The 21,911-nt window shown below is 34.4% G+C and overlaps 1 protein-coding gene across 1 annotated transcript in view; it reads right to left on the minus strand.

The window, feature by feature from the left end:
• LUZP2 (leucine zipper protein 2) overlaps positions 1-21,911 on the minus strand; it is a 522,759-nt gene that overhangs the window by 161,683 nt on the left and 339,165 nt on the right. Inside the window, exons 6-7 of the mRNA XM_047774274.1 lie at positions 11,808-11,870; positions 6,145-6,207 (exon numbers count right to left, since the gene is read on the minus strand). Coding sequence (XP_047630230.1) covers positions 6,145-6,207; positions 11,808-11,870 — 126 coding nt within the window. The remainder of the gene's footprint in view (positions 1-6,144; positions 6,208-11,807; positions 11,871-21,911) is intronic.

Raw genomic sequence — 21,911 nt, forward strand, 5'->3', positions numbered from 1 at the left:
ATTTTGTGGAATAGTTTCAGAAGGAGAGATGTTAGCTCTTCTCTAAATGTTTGATAGAAGTCACCTGTGAAGACATCTGGTCCTAGACTTTTGTTTGTTGGAAGTTTTTTAATCACAGTTTCAATTTCACTACTGTGATTAAATCATTTAACTTTTCTATTTCATTTTGGTTTAGTCTTGGAATATTGTACTTTTCTAAGAATTTGTCCATTTCTTCTAGGTTTTCCATTTTATTGGAGTATTGTTGCACATAGTAGTCTCTTACGATCCTTTGTATTACTGTGATGTCTGTTGTTACTTCTCCTTTTTCATTTCTAATCTTATTGATTTGAGTCCTCTCTCTTTTTTCCTTGATAAGTCTGGCTAGGGGTTTATCAATTTTGTTGATCTTTTCTATGGTGTTATTCGTTTCTATTTCATTGATTTCTGCTCTGATCTTTATGATTTCTTTCCTTCTACTAACTTTATGTCTTATCTTCTTTCTCAAGCTGCTTTAGATATAAAGTTAGCTTGTTTATTTGAGCTTTTTCTTGTTTCCTGAGGTGGGCATGTATTACTATAAACTTTCCGCTTAGAACAGCTTTTGCTGCATCCCACAGGTTTTGGAATGTTGTATCTTTGTTGTCATTTGCAGCTATGTATTTTTTAATTTCCCCTTTGATTTCTTCAGTGATCCATTGGTTGTTTAGTAGCATGTTGTTGAGTCTCCACATGTTTGAGTTTTTTGCAGATTTTTTCTTGTTGTTGATTTCTAGTCATATAGCATTGTGGTCAGAAAGGATGCTTGATATGATTTCAATTTTCTTAAAGTCACTGAGGTTGGATTTATAGCCCAGGATGTGATCAATATTAGAAAATGTTCCATGTGCACTTGAGAAGAATGTGTATTTTGTTGCTTTTGGATGGAATGTCCTATAAATACCTATGAAGTCCATCTGGTTTACTGCTTCATTCAGGGCCTGTTTCCTTATTGATTTTCTGTCTGGTTGATCTGTCCATTGCTGTAAGTGGGGTGTTTAAGTCCCCCATTATGATTGTGTTATTGTCCATTTGTCCTATTAAGGTTGTTAGCAGTTGCCTTATATATTGTGGTGAACCTATGTTGGGTTTGTAGATATTTAAAACTGTATATCTTCGTCTTGGATTGGTCCTTTGATCATTATGTAATGACTTTCTTTGTCCCTTAAAATATTCTTCTTTTTAAAGTCTGTTTTGTCTGATACAAGTATTGCTCCTCCAGCTTTCTTTTGATTCCTGTTTGCATGGAATATTTCTTCCATCCTCTCACTTTCAATTTGTATGTGTCCCTAGGAGTGAAGCAGGTCTCTTGAAGACAGCATATACATGGGTTTTGTTTTTGTATCAATTCAGCTAGTCTACGTCTTTGGGTTGGGGCATTTAGTCCGTTAAAATTAAAGGTAATTATTGATATGTATGTTGTTATTGCCATTTTATCAACTATTTTGGATTTGTTTTGTTGCTCTTTTTTCTTCCCTTCTCTTGTTCTCTCCTCTTGTGGTTTGATGACTATCTTTAGTGTTGTATTTGAGTTGATTTTTCTTATTTATTTGTGTATCAATTTTAGATGTTTGTTTTGTGGTTGCCCTGAAGTTTACATATTGGAGTGTATATCTACATCTATACCTATATATATATGATTGTTTTTTTTAATTTGTTGGTCTCTTAATTGCAAGTTCATCTCTAGTGTCCTGCTTTTGTACCCTTCTCTTCTCATGATTTCTGATTTTGGTGGCATAATTGTGCATGTATGATTTTGTATCTTTACTGTATATATACTTTTACTGGTGAGATTTGTCATTTGTCGTATTTTTTGTTTCTGGTTGTGGCCTTTTCCTTTCTGCCTAGAGAAGTCCCTTTAGTATTTTTTGTAAATCTGATTTAGTTTTGCTGAATTCTCTTAGCTTTTGCTTATCTGTGAATCTTTTGATTCTCCTTCAAATCTGAATGAGTGCCTTGCTGGGTAATATAATCTTGGTTGGAGGTTTTTTCCTTTCATCACATTTAGTATATCATGCACCTGCTGGATTTTTAAGGATAAAATTCATGTGTTTCTGCTGTACACATTGCTTCTTCAAAGATTATCTTTGCTAAAAACCATCAAATCTATTCAAATTTGAAGAGGTTCTCAGGAAACTATTCTCAGGGAAATAAAGTGTTTTACAACTTATCTCAGGATTCAACAAATAATTACCTAAAATATTTTGTGGACTCATTTGAATAGATGCATGGCTGTATTCTTGTGGTCACAAACACTTTACAGCTACACACATTAGTTTCTGTTATCTACTACTGCAACATATTTATTTATGTATGCATGTATGTATGAGTATATGTATCCAGTCATTCATTTCACATATGTTTATACAATATCTAAAATCTGCACTGTTGATATAAAAGTAAGCAAATAAGATGACAAAAATGTAAGCTCTCATCAAAATGAGTGGATGACTACATTATAGCAGAAAGTGTTGTTTCCTCTCCCTAAACAATTAGATTTCTTCTACTTCTGAAAAAAGCAATCTTTCACAGCAGATGCTGAAAACACTGAAATCTCACTTTTGCATGAATACATGCTCAAGTTTGGGGAGACTTCTTAAAAAATGTTCTTCCTTTACAAAAATTATAACACTCAAGGACAAGTATTTCCCCCCGCACACTTTTCTTTTCTGACTTTGTACACAGTTATAGAGATTCTTAGACACTAACATGATTCAATGAGGAATAAAAACTTAGAACAAGTCAGTAAATTGAGGATCATGAATTGAAAAAGTGTAAAACAAAAGTAAACAAAAAACTCTGGGTCCTTGCTTATACTGTTTAGCTGCTGAATAAGTAAATTTAGCAACCAAAATTGCCATGTCTCTAGACCTCTTGTTATTGGAGTTAATAAAAACCTAGCTCTTAAACAGTGTCTTGGGCAGAGAATATGATGAATGGCATCCTAAATTATGCAACCACATGGTATATTCATACACAGTTCACTGAGTTCATACATAAGTGCTCCTCTCAAAGTGACATAAAATAACAAAGCTTACAAATAATGTCTCATTTTTCCAAGTAAGATAGATTTTGAACACATTTCAACTTTGGTAATTGCTGAAAACTGATAGATTACTAATCTATATTTAACAACTGTCATATCACAAAGAAGTAAATCACTGAAAATTATTGGCTTTCTTCATTCTTTTCTCCCAACTTTTCTATCTATAACTCCTCCATTTGAGAAATGAAATTAAAAAACAGTTATGAAGCCTCATATTATCTTATGTCTTGACATAAATCTCCCAGCCTAGTATATAATACTTATCAGCTCTAGGGAGCTTGAAACTGTTTTATTATATTCCTGATTTTATTAAATTACACTAATGCAAAGAACTAGTTTTTTTTTTTTTTTTTTTTTTTTTTTGGCAAATGTGAACACACACACATAGACAGAGAGTATTTTTTGTTTGTTTGTTTTTGGTTTTATTTTTTTGCCAGTTTCAATGATTTGTTGTTCATGACTGAAAATAGCTAAGGCCAATTGAACAATTGGTTAAAATGATACTCCCAAGGATTTTTGTTTGCTAAAACTTTGACTCAAATTGTTTATGAATTTTTTTTTTCTTTAGGGTCATACCTGTGGCATATGGAAGTTCCCAGACTAGGGGTCGAATCAGAACTGCAGCTGCAGGCCTATGCCATAGCCACAGAAACGCCGGATCTGAGCTGTGTCTGCAACCAGTGCCACAGCTTGTGGCAATGCCAGATCCTTAACCCACTGAGTGAGGCCAGGGATAAAACCTGCATCCTCAGGGATACTAGTTGAGTTCTTATCCCACTGAGCCACAGTTGGAACTTCTATTTCTGACTTTTTAAATGTTCTATCCTACCATTTGAAAATTACCTATGTTAAAACATATAGTATCTAAAAATCCTTCTTAAAAAAAATGCTAAGGACAAGATGAATGTAAATACCCTGAGTTCAAAAGTCTTGTTATGAAGGATTGAAGGCAGGCAGGCAAATATGTTGGGTTTTACAGTTTTATCTTAACTCTTTATCACATACAGTGAGCAGAGAGTCAGTAAGTAAGCATTAATGAGAAATAATTCACAGTTTTCCTGATGTGCTGGGCATAGCTTACTATAAATGAGGTTAAAGGAATGGCAGGAAACATTAATGGAAGACTAAATGGCACAGAATCATGACTTGAATGGAATCAGAATTTAACAAACATTGGTTTACATACTCGGATTACCTTCCTATAACTAAACTAAAAGTAAATGTGTCAGAAAAGAGTGAATAGTGATTTCTTACTGTTTTCATTGGAAGAAACAAGGGATGGATTGACATTAAACTATTAAATAAACAATTATCTCTAATCATGAAATAAAATAAATAATTTTCTCTATTTTAATTTGATATTTGGAGTTCTTGTCATGGCTCAGTGGTAGTATCAATGATATTCAGAGTTCCTGTCATGGTCCAACTAGCAACCATGAGGACTTGGGTTTGATCCCTGGCCTCAGTCAGTGGATAAGAATTTGGTGTTGCTGAGAGCTATGTTGTAAGTCAGACAAGGCTCAAATCTGGCATTGCCATGGCTGTGGTGTTGGCTGGCAGCTGCAGCTCCAAATCGACCCCTAGCCTGGGAACTTCCATATGCCACAGATGTGCCCCCCCAAAACAAACAAACAAACAAACAAAAAAACAACCTGATATACATAGATTGGGATGATCACTGTAATGAAAACACTTTTACAGAATAGACATTACACACAAAGCAATATGTGCTTATTTTTAAACAAATTATTATTCTTACTACTAAGAGCCTAATGCTCTGTCATTTCATTGCATTGGGGAATGAAGATGTACCATAACACAAGTAAAAGAATCTACCCCATCTCCTCTGCTCAAGGGAGATAAAAGGAAGTATCGGTATTTGTTTCTTCTTGCTGCTATAACAAATTGCTATGAACCAAGAGGCTTAAAACAACACAATTTATTCTCTTGTGGTTCTGAAAGTCAGAAGATTGAAACTAATTTTATGGAACAAAATCAAGGTATTGCAAGGGATGATTTTCTAGAGGCTATAGGGGAAAATCCTTTACATTGCCTTTCCTTCTCCAGCTTCTGTGGTCACATACTCTTTCAATTTAGGCCTTCTTGTCTCACTCTTATAAAAAACTTATACAGTTATACTTAGGATCCACCTAGCTAACTAGGTATAATCTTCCCACCTCAAGATCCTTAACTTAATCACATCTGCACAGTCTTCTTCGTCATAAAATATAGCATTCACTGGTTCCAGGGATTAGCAGGTGGTTACATTTAGGGGGCCATTAGTCAGTAAACCACAACTATAATTCATGCTAGATATATACCTATACATAGCTCTTGACTTGATAGTCTTGTAAAGGAAAGTGTCAATAACCAAAGTCAATTAACCATGATTAAATATGAAGACAATAATAAAAAAATTTATGCAGAGGTCTCTGGAAGTCAATTTGTAGGTCAACAGTGGACCTCATTTGTGGAAACTTACTCAGTATATGCTTTCCTCAATGTAAATATTCTGAAAGACAATATTCTTCCATGTTACATTAAAATAACTGAAGTTTACAAAAAGACTTTAAACATTTTGGAAGGATGCCTGCCCTTGATTAAGAATGTACCCAGGAAACCATATCTGTATTTGTTTTATTAATTACGTAGGCAATAAAATGAAACCATCTTCAATTCAATCAAATAAAACTCTAGGAGTTCCCGTCGTGGCGCAGTGGTTAACGAATCCAACTAGGAACCATGAGGTTGCGGGTTCAGTCCCTGCCCTTGCTCAGTGGGTTAATGATCTGGCGTTGCCGTGAGCTGTGGTGTAGGTTGTAGACGCGGCTTGGATCCCACGTTGCTGTGGCTCTGGCGTAGGCCAGCGGCTACAGCTCTGATTCGACCCCTAGCCTGAGAACCTCCATATGCCGTGGGAGCAGCCCAAGAAATAGCAAAAAAACCCAAAAAACAAAAAAACAAATAAAACTCTAATAATTCTTGAAAAAATGTGTAAATTAAATTTAAGCTAAATAATATTTTACACGATTTAGGTATTGAGCTAATCACTTGGAGGGGGAAGGTGAAAAGATACTCACCTTAAATAATAAATCCTTCTTCCCATAACGAAGCTCCTTAAGCTGGGCTTGGACTTTTTTTGACTGCAAGAACAAAAACATGGATTAGTGACTTGATGTCATTTATATTTTCAAACTTGATGAAAAAATTCTTTTAAACTGCACAAGAATGAATTTTTACAGCCAAACAAAAGAGTTCAACTAGTTCAGAAATGAAACAGAAAAGCTTAATCTCTGCTCTGGGAGTCAGACATCCAGCTATTCTAGGCAAGAAAAGAAACCCAAAATCTGTTCAAAGGAAGTATATTGTTTAAAAGATAATATTTAAAGAAAGTGGCTTATTGTTCTTTCTTCAGCCTCCTCCACCCTGCCCCCCTCCCCACAGAATTTAACTCACCTAGGCATATTCAACAAATACATTTTATTTTCTTTATTTTTTGATTAACAAATACATTTTAGAGGCTATGTACATATGCTTCAATTTTAATTGCTTCTTCTTCTTTTTTTTTTTTTTTTTTTGGTTTTTAGGAATGCACCTGCAGCATATGGAAGTTCCCAGGCTAGGGGTCTAATCAGAGCTGCAGCTGCTGGCCTATGCCACAGCCACAGCAATGCCAGATCCGAGCTCTGTGTGACCTACACCATAGCTCATGGCAATGCCAGATCCTTAACCTACTGAGTGAGGATGGAACCCACCACCTCATGGTTCCTAGTCAGATTCATTTCCACTGTGCCATGACAGGAATTCCTCATTGCTGCTTCTTTTATTTTTAGGGCCACACCTATGGCATACGGAAATGCACAGACTAGGGGCTGAATCGGAGCTACAGCTGGCATCCTACACTATGGCATAGCCATGCGAGAGCTGCGCTGTGTCTGCAACCTACACCACAACTCAAGGCAATAACTGATCCTTAACCCACTGAGCAGACCAGGGATCGAACATGAATCCTCATGGATACTAGTCAGTTTCATAACCTGTTGATCCACAGTAGGAACTCCCTCATTGCTTATTTTCAACTACATAGTTAAAAAAATAAATATGAATAAGTTTAATCTGATGAACAAGTTTAAAGATGACATATATAAAAAGGGAAGGCAGCAAACAAATGTGACAGCAGATGAGGAAAGTAGCTAGAATGCTAAGATGCTGAGGTGAAGAAGGTTTGCCCTTCAGAATAATGCAAACATAAAAGTGTTTATAACAAAAAAAATCTCTCCCATGAGACTTTTTGTCTACGATCTGGAATATGCTATGTTCTGGTGATCCAGAGATGCTGATCAATCATTCCCATTTTTCCAGAACAGATCAAATTTCACACATTCTAACTTAAGGACCTCAATTATTTGTTTCTCTACATCAAAGATTGTAGGTCGTGACTCTTTGGTAGAATAAAAAGAACACATCCAGATTATCATTGTCATATAAAAATATATTGGAAAAAATAGTTAAGAGGAAATGCAAAATATACAGTCATTTTGGAAAACAGTGTGACAATTTCTTATAAAGATAAATCACACAGGAATTCTTTCTAGGTATTTGCCTGAGAGAAATTATGATATACACATAAATATTTATAGTATCTTTATTCATTCTAGCTCAAATCTGGAAATAACTCACAGGTCCATTTACTGGTAAATAGTAAACAAATTATGGTACATACATGAAATGGAATACTAAAATATCATTAGGCATTTTTTTAAATGAATTAAATTTAAAACATGTAACAATATGGATGGAATTCAAATGTATTTTATTATGGAAAAGAATCCAATCACCAAAAGCTATATTTTGTATAATACCATATACATGATATTCTACAAAAGATAACAGAAATACAAAATAAATGTAAATCAAAACCATAACAAAATGCCAACTTACACCTGTCAGAATGGCTATTGTCAAAAAATCTACAAATAACAAATTTTGGTGAGGATATGGAGAAAAGGGAACTCTGGTTCACTGCTGATAGGATTGTAAATTTATGCAGTCATTACCGACAACTGTATGGAGTTTCCTCAAAAAGCAAAAATAGAACTACTATATGACCCAGTAACTCCACTGACTGGTATATATTAGAAGAAAATGAAAACAGTAATACAGAAAGATTCTTGGAGTTCCCGTCGTGGTGCACTGGTTAACGAATCTGACTAGGAACCATGAGGTTGTGGGTTCAGTCCCTCCCCTTGCTCAGTGGGTTAACGATCCGGTGTTGCCGTGAGCTGTGGTGTAGGTTGTAGACGCGGCTTGGATCCCACGTTGCTGTGGCTCTGGCGTAGGCCAGCGGCTACAGCTCCGATTAGACCCCTAGCCTGGGAACCTCCATATGCCATGGGAGCGGCCCAAGAAATAGCAAAAAAAAAAAAAAAGACAAAACAAAACAAAACAAAAACAAACAAAAAGATTCTTGCACCCCAATGTTCACAGCAGCACTCATTTACAACAGCTGAGACCTGGAAACAAACTAAATGTCCATCAGCAGATGAATGGATAAAGAAGATAAAATAAACACACACACACAGTGGAATACTAATCATCCATAAAAAAGAATGAAATAATGACAATTGGAGCAACATAGATGGACCAAGAGATATACTAAATGAAGTAAGTCAGAAAGAGAAAGACAAATACCAAATGATATCACTTGTATGTGGAATCTAAACTTGGACAAAAATGAACTTATTTATGAAAGAGAAACAGACCCACAGAAATAGAAAACAAAGGGAGGGGTGGAATGGGAGTTGTGAATTGGTAGATACAAACTATTATACATAACATAGACAAACAACAAGATCCAACTGTATAGCACAGGGACCTATATACAATATCCCATAATAAGCCATAATGGAAAATAACATGAAAATGAATATACATATATGTATACCTGAATCACTTTGCTATATACCAGAAACCAACACAACACTGTTAATCAACCACACTTCATAAAAAATATAAACACAGAGATACATGCATCCCAATGTTTACAGCAGTATTACTTCCATAGCCAAGATATGGAAGCAACCAAAGTATCTTATCAATAGATGAATGAAAAAAAAAGGCTGTGATATATTTATAACATATAATAAAATACTACTCAGCTGTAAAAATAATGAAATTCTGCCATTTTCAATAAGGTGGATGTAACTAGAGGGTAAACTTAGTGAAATAAGTCACACAGAGAAAGAAAAATATGATATATTACATGTAGAATCTGAAAAATAAAACAAATAAATCTAAATTATAAAAGAAACAGAGGGAGTTCCCATTGTGACTCAGTGGAGTAGGAATTTGACTAGTATCCATAAGGTTGTGGGTTTGATCCCTGGCCTCATTCAGTGGGTTAAAGGATCTGGAATTGCCATGAGCTGTGGTGGAGGTCACAGACCAAGATTGGGTCTGGTGTTGCTGTGGCTGAGGCATAGCCTGGCAACTGCAAGTCAGGTTCAACTCCAGCCTGAGAACTTCCATATGCCGCAGATGCAGCCTTAAAAAGAAAAATATAAATAATAAAATAAAAATAAAAAAGAAACAGAAAAGGACTCAGATGTAGAGAACAAACTAATGAATGGGGAGGGTGAAGCTGGGAGGGCAGGAAGGTGTATTGGATTAAGAGATACAAATTATTGTATATAAAAGAAATAAGCCACAAAGCTATAGTATACAGAACAGGAAATATAGTCATAATTTTGTAATAATTTTCAATATAATATAATTCATAAAAACATTGAATCATTATCCTGTATACCTGAAACTAATATAATATTGTAAATGCTTCAGTAAAAACAAGAGAGGAGAGTAGAATAAAACAAATAAAGATTCAGTTTGATGTAGGATTTAATACAGTTTTAATTTTTTGGCTATTTCTTCAACTTAGCTTTATAAAACTCTATCCGATATTGCAATAGTTGTCAAACCTTATATGGGCACAAGAATCACCTGGGAGGGCTTCCTAAAACACAGATTAAGTCAGTGAAACTATCTCATATGCCTCTGTAATGGAGGATACATGTCATATTTGTCAAAACCCACAGAATTTACACTACTGAGAATGAACTCTAAATTAGGGACTTTGAGTGTTAATAATGTGCAAATGCAGTTTCAATCGTTACAATAAACTCACCACTCTGGTGGAGAATATTCATAATGGGGAAGGCTGGGTCTGGGGACAGGGGGTATATGGGAACTCTCTGTGAACTTTCTGCTCAATTTTGCTATCAACCTAAAACTGCTTTCAAAGAAGTCTGTTTAAAAACAAAAAAAGAAAAAAAGAAAAGAAAAGTAGCTGGTCATAGTGGCTAATAAACTATAGGAAACTCATGGAATTATTATATCCTAGTAAAATGTGTTGCTATGAAACTCCTCTGTAATAAATGAAGACCAATAAATTTTCTAAGCATACATTTTATGCTTACGAATCTTCCAATGAAGCAACTGTAACTGTGATTCAGTTTCCTATTATTTAGAATGTTTCCAACCATGCAAGACAGTTTTCAAAGTGGAGGGCTATGCTGTGATGTTGTTAATAATACTGAATCATCATCTAATGTTGGAAGTATAATGGATTAGAATAGAATCTTGCAAGTGTTGTAAATGATACACCACTGAAAGATTCAAATATTAGAAATATAGTTTTTCAGAGACATCACTCTCAGAAGCCAACTGCACTGACCTACTGAATCAAGAAATTGAAATAAATAAAGAGATGACAAATAAATTATAATGAACATATTTCAATTTATTCCAACATTATAAATTACTAATATAAGAAATATCTAGGAATTCATAAATAAGAATGCAGAAATAATACATCCTCTAAGTAACTGGGAAGAAGAAACGCATATGAATCTTTCTTGAGCTAAAGGGCTAAAAAAATGTAGGGAGACTCTGACTGCTGTTTATTTTTACATTCTTCTGTTTGTTTCTAAACTCCACAGACATCTTCTCCTAGGAGCCACTTATCTTTCATGTACATCGCCCATGTGGGGACTTTGGGAACAGGTCAACCATGTCAGACCATAGCATCAACCCAGATGGTACTGCTTTAAAACTTAGTTCCACCTACTTAACCTCTTACAAGCAATATTCAGAAACTGCACATATACAATAGTTCTAGAAACTTAGCAAATATAAACAATATGAGTCCCTCTATATGCAAATAAAAAAGTACAATGAATAAAAATACTACATAGACTCATACCTGTAAGTTACTCAGTTTGATTATTCATTTACGGGGCATCAACCTTTAGTTTCTACATATTAACACTTTCTATTAATTTCATGTATATTATTATAAAAACCTTATAAATGGGTTATTACATTGTATGTAAGACTTTAACTCCAGTGGTCATAATAATGGCTTTTACATATCCGCAAGAGTATTTTCACCTTCTTTAACTAAGAATAAAAAAATCCCAAGTTCTGGATGAGCACATGACCACCAACCTAACAGTGTTTTCTAGTCTCCCTTCAACTTAGCTAGGCATGTGATGTAGTTCTGACAAATACAATGCAATGATGTATACACCATCACTTCCTAGTTAAAATTATAATTAAAATTTGATTTATTTTCTCATTCCAATGTTTGTATTCATGTTACAGGGGAAAAAAGTCACCAGAGTTTAAAAAAAAATCTAGTACTAACATTGTTTCTATCTGGTTGAAGCTATAAGAAGGGAAAACTTACCTCTTCTGCATGCATGCCACATAGCTTGTTTCCTGACAAGAGTTTGTGTTTCAAGCTTTTATTCTGAGGAAAGAAACATAGTTTTATTGCTAAGAAGTTATAAAATATTAAAAATTTCCTTAAATATGTCAGCAGCATTTCTCTATGTTTTATTCACAGATAAGTCTGTCATGATATGAGATGTAATAGATTTGCATAAACTGAGTAGAATTTGTAATAAAAAATGCTTCTTTTATTCAATAACTTTTTAAAAATCTTTTTCGGGCTGCAACCTGTGGACTATAGAAGTTCCCAGGCTAGGAACTGCTGCAGCTGCTGGCCTATTCCACAGCCACAGAAATACGGGATCTGAGCTGCGTCTGCAACCTACGACACAGCTCATGGCAATGCTGGATCCTTAACCCACTGAGTGAGGCCAGGGATTGAACCCACGGCTTCATGGATACTAGTTGGGTTTGTTACCACTGAGCCTCAAGGGGAACTCCCAATAAAATTGCTGATGTATTAGCATTAACTAACTCATTAGGAAACATGGAACATTCATTTGTCTTCCATTTAACATGATTTTATTATATTTACATAACTTCCTTTATAAAATAATTTTAGTTTCAAATTTGGAAATGATACCAACCTATGAAAGTGACCGTTTAAACAGGAAGCATTTCTTTCTACCATCACCTGAATGCTAGTCACCTTGGAATGCAGTCTAATATAGTGACAGACACATCGGGGTTTGAATTTCCTTTAAAGGCTATGGTTTTAGAGTCCTTTTGTATTCTTGACACCTGTGCATTGCACTCAAAGTGTTTCTTAATGTTCAGAAACCATTTTTTTATTCCCAGACTCAAAAGTGTATTCTCTCTGATACAGCTGATATGGTAAACCTTTCAATCTATCATAATTGACCTAGATTCATAGATCAATGTTTGTTACTTCAGAAATGTGTTAGCCATCTGAACCTAAACCCTTACAGCTTTCTAATTATGTCTCCATCTTTACACTCAAGCTTTTCTGCCTTTGCCCCTTAACCGAATACCTAGGTTTCTTTTAGCAGAAAACTTTGTAAAATCCACAAGATTTAGACTTTGTACTATCTTTACAGGAGCAAACAATGTAATGTGAAGTACATCTCATACATAATGACTCTAAAGAGAGTCAATTTGATAAGCATCATAAGCAAATTGAGTTAAATTTATTCAGCATGAATGAATAACTGAATGAATGAATACATCAAATTTAAGACTTCTTCACTCACAATTCCCACCTACTTATGAACATCATTTCCTATTTTATTTTCCTGGCATGCCAACAGGAGGTAGAGCTGCCTCAGTTTCAAAGAATCTTTTGTCTTATTTTTTATTTTTAGCTAAGAGCCAACATTCTAAAAAAACTCCTTTAGAATTTCAATACACAAATGAAGGGTTGCCCTGATCCACTCAAGTGATTTTTTTTTGCAAATATTTGTATGTATCATAAAATACCACACAAGATTGGAGTTTTTAAAAAGAATTTAATAAACATTATTCCTATATTTAAAAGCTAATAAACTACAATAAAGGGATACATACTAATGTTCTAACTCTGCAGTGTTGCTCAGTTTGTAGATTAAAAAATACCTTAGTTTTCCTTATGTTCATGTCTATTTATGATATTTTGACATATGCAAACAAATTTTTTCTATTACATTTTTCTATTTTTCTTTTTTGATTTTTCCTATTTTTTGTACAAAAGATATTTATTCATTTCTATTTTCGTCATTTTATGGACATAGTTTTTAACGGAAAGATTGCTGAAATTCAAATGAGGTCTATAGTTTTTTTATTAACATTGAATTAATGTTAATTTTCTGATTCAATAATTGTATCTCTATATGCTGTTATATTAAAGATTTTTGATGAAGGCACATGAGAACATTTTGTATAAATTTGTTATTCAATATTTGTAATGTCTTTTTGGATCTGATAGTTAAAACACAAGCAACGAAAACAAAAAACAAGGAAGACTTCATCAAATGGAACAATTTCTGCACAGCAAAAGAAACTATCAAGAAAATGAAAACTTATGGAATCGTAAGAAAGGTTGCAAACAATATATCTGATAAGGCATTAATATTCAAAACATGTAAAGAACTCATACAACTCAGCAAAAAATCAAATATCATAATTAAAAAATGAACAAAGGACTTAAATAGAAATTTCATCAAAGAAGATATACAAGAGGCCAACAAGTATATGAAAAAATCCTCAACATCACTAGTCATTAGGGAAATGCAAATTAAAACCACAAAGAACTATCACCTCATGCTTGTTAGAATGGCCATTCTCAGAAAGACAAAAAATGGAATTCTCCTTGTTGCTCAGTGGTAACGAACCTCACTAATATCCATGAGGTCACGGGTTTGATCCCTGGCTCCACTCAGTGGATTAAGGATCCAGCGTTGCTGCAAGCTGTGGTATAGTTTACAGATGTGGCTCAGATCTGGCATGGCTGTGGCTCTGGCTTAGGTCAGCAGCTGCACCTCCTAGCCGGGGAACTTCTATATGCAGTGGGTATGGCCCTAAAAAATTAAAAAAGACAAAAGATAACAAATGCTGCATGAATCCAAATAAAAGGGAACCTTTGTGCAGTCTTGGTGGGATTATAAATTGCTACAGCCACTGTGAAAACCAGTATGGAGGAGCCTCAAAAAATTAAAAATAGAACTACTATATGATCCAGCAATTCTACTTCTAGGAATATAACTAAAGAAAAAGAAAACACTAATTTGAAAAGATAGCTGTATTCTTGTGTTCATAGCAGCATTATTTACAGCAGCCAAGACATGGAAACTACCTAAGCGTTCCCTGATAGACAAATGGATAAAGAAGTTGTGACAAACATATATGTACACACATATACACACATTAGCCATTAAAAAGAGGAAATTCTAACATTTGTGACAACATGGATGAAACATGAAGACATTATGCTAAGTGAGATATGTCAGGCAGAGAAAGTAAAGGACAAACAAGCAAAGAACCAGACTCACAGAAAAAGAGATCAGACTTACGTTCCCAGAGGTGTAGGGTAGAAAGAAGGGGAAGGAGGAATTGGAGGAAGGTGGTCAAAAGGTACAAATTTCCATCTATAAGATAAATATATACTAGGGATGTAATATGCAATGTAACTATAGCTGACACTGCTGTATGACATACAGAAAAATTAAGAGAGAAAATTCTAAGAGTTCTGATCACAAGGAAAACATTGTTTCCTTTCTTCTTTTATTGTATCTATGTGAAAAGATGGTTGTTTGCTGAACTTACTGTGGTAATCATTTTACAATATATGCAGAGCAAACTATAGTGATGTACTCAAACTTACACAGCGGAGTATGTCAATTATTTCTCAATAAAACTGGGAACACTTATTTCAAAATAAAAAGTTAAAATATCTAAAACATTAAGATAAATAAAATTTTAAAAATCCAAACATCCAAGCTTATATCTAGAGAATACGTCCACCTATTTTGGCTTCTCTGAACGGAAGGCAGACACCACTTACTGTCTGCTAAAGGAATGTCTTCCAATTGGATGCTGTACGGATTTGAGGTGGTTTGAAACAAAGGTCCCTACAACCTTTTTGGGAAAGTAGCTTCTTGGGAACCTACCTAAAAATGTCATTTATGGAGTTCCTGTCATGGCACAGTGGAAGCAAATCCAACTAGGAACCATGAGGTTTCGAGTTTGATCCCTGGCCTCACTCAGTGGGTTGAGAGGGTCCGGTGTTGCCACAGGCTGTGGTATATGTAGATCTCAGACACGGCTCAGATACCACATTGCTGTGGCTGTGGCATAGGCTGGCAGCTGTAGCTCTCATTAGACCCCTAGCATGGGAACCTCCATGTGCCATGCGTGCGGCCCTAAAAAGCAAAAATAAATAAATAAATAAATAAATAAATAAATAAATAAATAATAAAAATGTCATTTAATACTTCTTATCTATATGATGAAACTCAAACTCAAATCTTATAGTAACAAAATAGTTTTTAATAATTTTTAATCTGCTTAATCTAGTTTTGATTTTTGCCTGAGAACTTAAAACATCACATTTTCAGCATAGCTTACATGGGAGCACCAGCCTAACATATATTCTGGGCTACAACCTGATATATGTTAATGTAAAAATTCCAAAATCACTCTAAGTCTCCATTTTACATAGTGCTTTCAGGTGAAATTAGGTATTAATCAGGATCTTCATTTCCAAATAAGAGCAACCAGTAATGGCTAAATCAAGCAAAGCATGAATTTATTGACAATTTCTTATAAGATGACAAGAAAACCTGGGGAATAAGGCTCAGAAAATAGGTAGGAACCAAAATAAGAGGGGGTATCTATAATTATGACAGGGATCGAGTTATTGTGACAATTGAATGAGAGGCTATAAATCAGTGTACTTAATTACAAGGTAAGTTGATGAGGTCTCAATGAATTTTCATGGTAAAATTCAAAATCTGGGAACAGTTAGGATTATCAAATATAATAAATTATGTAAATGTGTTTATCACTTTATTTTCTGGATTTAAATAATATACCAACTGCCATCAGGTAGCTAAAAACATGTGTTAATGTCTCCAAGGCGCAATTTAGTGTAAATCAAACGTGAAAACACCTGCAGTGGTATTCAAAATAAAACCAGAGATTGCTGTGATCACTGCAAGAAGCACTTCTATTTGAGAACCTCCTAAAACTGTACAGAAACCACTATATATTATTACTTGAGATAGACATTTGTTTCAATTTAAATGTTTTTAAAACCTCTGAGAAATGGTCATGTCCTTTCAAATAAGTCTGCAATTGTAAAACTTATATTCCACAGGAAAAAAAGAGAGTTTAGGAATAATATGTAACTTTAATATTTTGCTTCTAAAATATTGGCAGATGTTATTATATTTTACAAATCCCTTAAGATTCCCTTACCGAGGACATGTCAGGAAAGGAATGGAATACCGAACTGAGATCTAAACCATGAATGTGTATTTCATCAATTCCTGGGCTGCACAAATTTTTCACTTTTTAATGTTTCTGAAATAAGGTTGGTGTCTACAACATTATGACCTTTTCATTTATATTTATGATTCCCTCCACCCCAAGAAAGTTAAGTCAGACAGTTCACTTAATAAATGATGATACCTTAAAATTTCAAGATTGTTTTTGTTTTAAAACAAGGCCAAAGATCAAATAACTAGAGAAAAATTTTTTTCATCCATTTTGAAAAACTCAGTTGCATGGAAACTAGGACTACATAAGGAATGTATATTTAGCTTTTTTATTTATTCTAAGCCACGTAGAAGAAAAAAGAATTTCAGAATGGATGGAGATAAAATTGTCTGTAAAAGAGTTTCCAATAGATAATGGATTAAAAAGGCCATAGGGAATCAGCCACCTATATACATTATAATATAAATGCAGAGCTTTAGAAATCTGAAATAATTTGGTCAAAAAACAACTTATATACTCTCTTTAAATTATACTAAAATAATACAGCTATGGACTTTGGTGTATATGTATCTTTTTGAATTAGTGTTTTTGTTTTTTTTTCAGATAAATACCTAAGAGTGGCATTGCTGGGTCACATGATAGTTTTATTTTTGGTTTTTTGAGAAAACTTCATGCTGTTTTCCACAATGGCTATACCAGTTTACATTGCCACAATAGTGTACAATGGTTCCCTTTTCTCCACTTCCTCACCAACATTTGTTCTTTATATTCTTTTTGATGACAGTCATTCTGACCCTTGTGAGATGATATCTCATTATGGTTTTGATATGCATTTCCTTCAAGGTTAGCTTTTCATGTTCCTCCTGGCCACTTGCATTCTTCTTTAGAAAAATGTCTATTCAGTTTTACTTCTCATTTTTAACTGTCTCTCTCTTTTTTCACGTTGAGTTGTATTAGCTATTTATATATGATATCATCCGCTTATTAGTCCCTCACCCCACCTCCCCAACCTATTTTCTTAGGTAACCATTTTTAAAAGTCTGTGAGTCTCTTTCTGTTCTGCAAATAAGTTCATTTGTATCATTTTTTTAAAGATTCCACATATAAGTGATATCATATGATATTTTTCTTTCATTGTCTAATATGTGATAGTTTCTAGGTCCATCCATGTTGCTATAAATGCAATTATTTTCATTATTTTTTATGCCTTAATAATATTTCATTGTATTAATGTACCACATCTTCTTTATTCCTCTGTTGATGGACACTTAGGTTGCTTACATATCTTGGCTATTATACATAGTGCTGCAATGAATTTTGGGGTACATGTATCTTTCTGAGTTATGGTTTTCCCTGGATAGATGACCAGAAGTGGGATTCCTGGATCATATGGTAGTTCTATTTTTAGTTTTCTGAGGACCCTCCATACTGTTTTCCATAGTGGTTGTACCAATTTATACTCCCACCAACAGTGAGAGGGTTCCTTTTTCTCCACACCTTCTCCAGCATTTATTGTGTATAGAGTTTTTGATGACTACCATTCTGGCTAGTGTAAGGTGGTACCTCATTGTAGTTTTGATTTGTATTTCTCTAATAATTAGTGATGCTGAGCATCTTTTCCTGTGTTTTTTGGCAACCTGTATGTCTTCTTTGGACAAATGTCTATTTATATTAGGTTTCCTGTCTTCACAGACTATTCTACAAAGCTACAATAATCAAAACAGTATGATACTGGCACAAAAACAGAAACATAGATCAATGGAACAGTACAGAAAGCCCAGAAACAAACCCAAACACCTATGGTCAATTAATCTATGACAAATGATGCAAGAATATACAAGGGAAAAAATAGTTTCTTCAATAAGTGGTGCTGGGAAAACAGGAGAGCTACATGCAAAAGAATGAAATTCAAACACTCTCTAACACCATACACAAAAATAAACTCCAAATGGATTAAAAACCTAAATTTAAGATCAGATACCACAAAACTCTTAGAGGAAAACATAGGCCGAACACTCTCTGACATATAACCCAGCAATATCTTCTCAGATTCACCTCCTACAATGATGAAAATAAAAACAAAAATAAACAAATGAGCCCTAATTAAAATTAAAAGTTTTGCACAGCAAAGGAAACCCTAAATAAAAGTGAAAGGAGAGCCCAGAAAATGGGAAAACATATTTCCAAATGAAGCAACTGAAAAGGATTTAAACTCCAAAATACATAAACATCTCCTGCAGCTCAATATAAAAAAAAAATCAAAAAATGTGCAGAGTTTCATTCTTAGCACCAGAGTAGCTCTAATATCTACTGTAAATTGTTTAAGCCCTAAACATGTGTTATCAGTATATATATGATAATGAAAAATATCCAAGAAATTTATCAGATTTCTTACAGCTTTAGGAGTATTGCCCTATTATTGAGAGGGAACATAAATTAAGGACTTTTTTCCTGATGTCAGGTAATATATAGTTGTAATACATTCCAATTTACTGAGTATATTAATTAGATACTCTCTGTGTTGGCTGGCCTCATATCTACAAGTTAAAATTCAAACAGTATAGATATAATATGGCACAGCTGGCTGTGTTCTTAGGATGGAACAACTATACTTGAATCTCATTTTTTTATAATGTCTATAATTTTGGATGCATCTTGTAACCTCCAGTGCTTTTGTTTTTCCCATCATTAAATGAGGTAACTATCATGACCCACATAATTGGGTAGTTGTATTAAACGAGATGACATAGCAGAACATTTATAACAGTGACTGTCACAGAGTAAGCACTCAATAAATATCAGCTCTTATTATTCCAATAAAATTCACTTTGTTTTGAAAAAATAGGGTAATCATTTTGATGATTAAGATAGCATACAAGAAGGTTCAGGGTTTCAGTGTTACCCTATATATATGTGTTTATGTGTTCATTATGTATATACAGTATATGTAATATATATAATTACATATCATATATGTAATTTTAGAAGTGGAAGATAAGTTTCTAGCCAATAAGCCCTCTAATTTTTCTTATAAAGAAAAGTGTGTTGTGGAAGTTATTGCTGTCAATAGTATTTCTCTTTATGTCTGATTTGTTCTTCCTTTAACACAGACATTTCTCTTGGAAAAAGAAACTGCTTCTGCTGTCATTAAAACCTCTTTCCCAAATTGCTGCAAATGGCATTGTTTTGTTCTTTTTATGGATGAGTAGTATTCCATTGTGTATATATACCACACCTTCTTAATCCATTCATCTGTCAAAGGACATTTAGGTTGTTTCCATGTCTTGACTATTGTGAATAGTGGTACAATGAACATGCAGGTGCATGTGTCTTTTTCAAGGACAGTTTTGTCCACATATATGCCCAAGAGTGGGATTGCTGGGTCATAAGGTAGTTCTATGTGTAGTTTTCTAAGGTTCCTCCATACTGATCTCCAAAGTGGTTGTACCAGTTTACATTCCCACCAGCCGTGCAGTAGGGTTCCCTTTTCTCCACACCCCCTCCAGCATTTGCAGCAATATAGATGGAACTAGAGACTCTCATACTGAGTGAAGTCAGTCAGAAAGAGAAAGACAAATACCATATGATATCACTTATATCTGAAATATAATATACGGTACAAATGAACTTTTCAACAGAAAAGAAAATCATGGACTTGAAGAATAGACTTGTGGTTGACAAGGGGGAGGGGGAGGGAGTGGGATGGATGGAGTGCTTGGGGTTAATAGATGCAGACTATTGCCTTTGGAATGGATTAGCAATGAGATCCTGCTGTGTAGCACTGGGAACTATGTCTGGTCACTTATGATGGAGCATGATAATGTGAGAAAAAAAAGAATGTATACATTTATGTGTAACTGGGTCACCATGCTGTACAGTAGAAAATTGACAGAACACTGTAAACCAGCTATAATAGAAAAAATAAAAATCATTATAAAAAAGAAAAGACCACTCGGGGGGGGGGGATAAAAAGGTTGCTAAATATATGAGGTACCATTTATTCTTGAAATAACTTCATGAAAAAAGTATTAATATTCTTGTCAACATTTAGTAAAACCTTTTATGTTGTAGGAATGCAGCTAAGAGAACCCTTCTATTTAAGGAGTTCATAATTCACAAAGGAGACTCACAGTAGTACTGAAGTCTCTGGAGAGGCACCTACTGAGGGAGTGATACTGACCTGTCTTTAGATGTGTAAAGGAGTCATCAAATAAGAAATGGCAAGAGAGAAAGAGAAGCATATATGCACTAGACCACCAAATGCTCGAAAGAGTTGTGCCCTAAGATGGGAGAGGTGCTTTGGCGTTAGTCAAACAGAGTCCTGTATGCTACTGAAGCTATGGCATTGAATGGTTAGTGTGAAAGTCACATGATGAGATTTACTCTTTAGAAAAATGAAGTAGAAAGAATTCTGGATGTTAAATTCAATAACATATCTAAATTTTTCTTCCATATAGGTTTAATTAGCAGTTAAATTTCAAGCAATATTTCAGAGGGAGGATTAAAACACATACAACTCAGAAACAACAACAACAAAATCTACTCAAAATTTTGTAATAATGAGAAAAGAATCTGAAAAAGAAGAGAAATACGTGTATGCATAACTGATTCATTGTTGCGAGACATGTTTTTATAATATTTTCTTAGCCTCTTTGCTGAAAACTCCATCTTGTCCTTCTTTACTTTATCCCACCTTCCTGCTTGAGAAACAGTCACGGTGATGGTAAATGACTTAAGCTTAAGAACAAAGACCTAAAGGCATGGGTTATTCACGGGGTCAGCTGAATGAGGACATAATAAAATGGTCTACGAGCGCTGGACCTGTGCAGATTGGCACGCCATTTGCACAAGCATGATATGTCCTCTGAAGAATAAGAGAAAGAGGAACCTCATGACCAAGTAGTTTATGAGTGATCGTTAACAGAATATTCATTAGCAAAGAGAACCAAGGCGCAAACCTAGGCACACAGTGTTGCAGCAAATAGGCATGCTGTTTGCAGAAGCACAGTGAGGATTCTCTGAAATGCTGTGCATAGATAACTAACTCAAATGCTAATGATTCTTAAATGCCCAAAGTTTAGAGGAAAAGTTTAACCATCTACCAGCTAAGTGACTTTGAAAATAATAA

Source organism: Phacochoerus africanus, chromosome 4 (assembly GCF_016906955.1).
Source record: "Phacochoerus africanus isolate WHEZ1 chromosome 4, ROS_Pafr_v1, whole genome shotgun sequence".
In the NCBI taxonomy this organism is placed as follows: domain Eukaryota; kingdom Metazoa; phylum Chordata; class Mammalia; order Artiodactyla; family Suidae; genus Phacochoerus; species Phacochoerus africanus.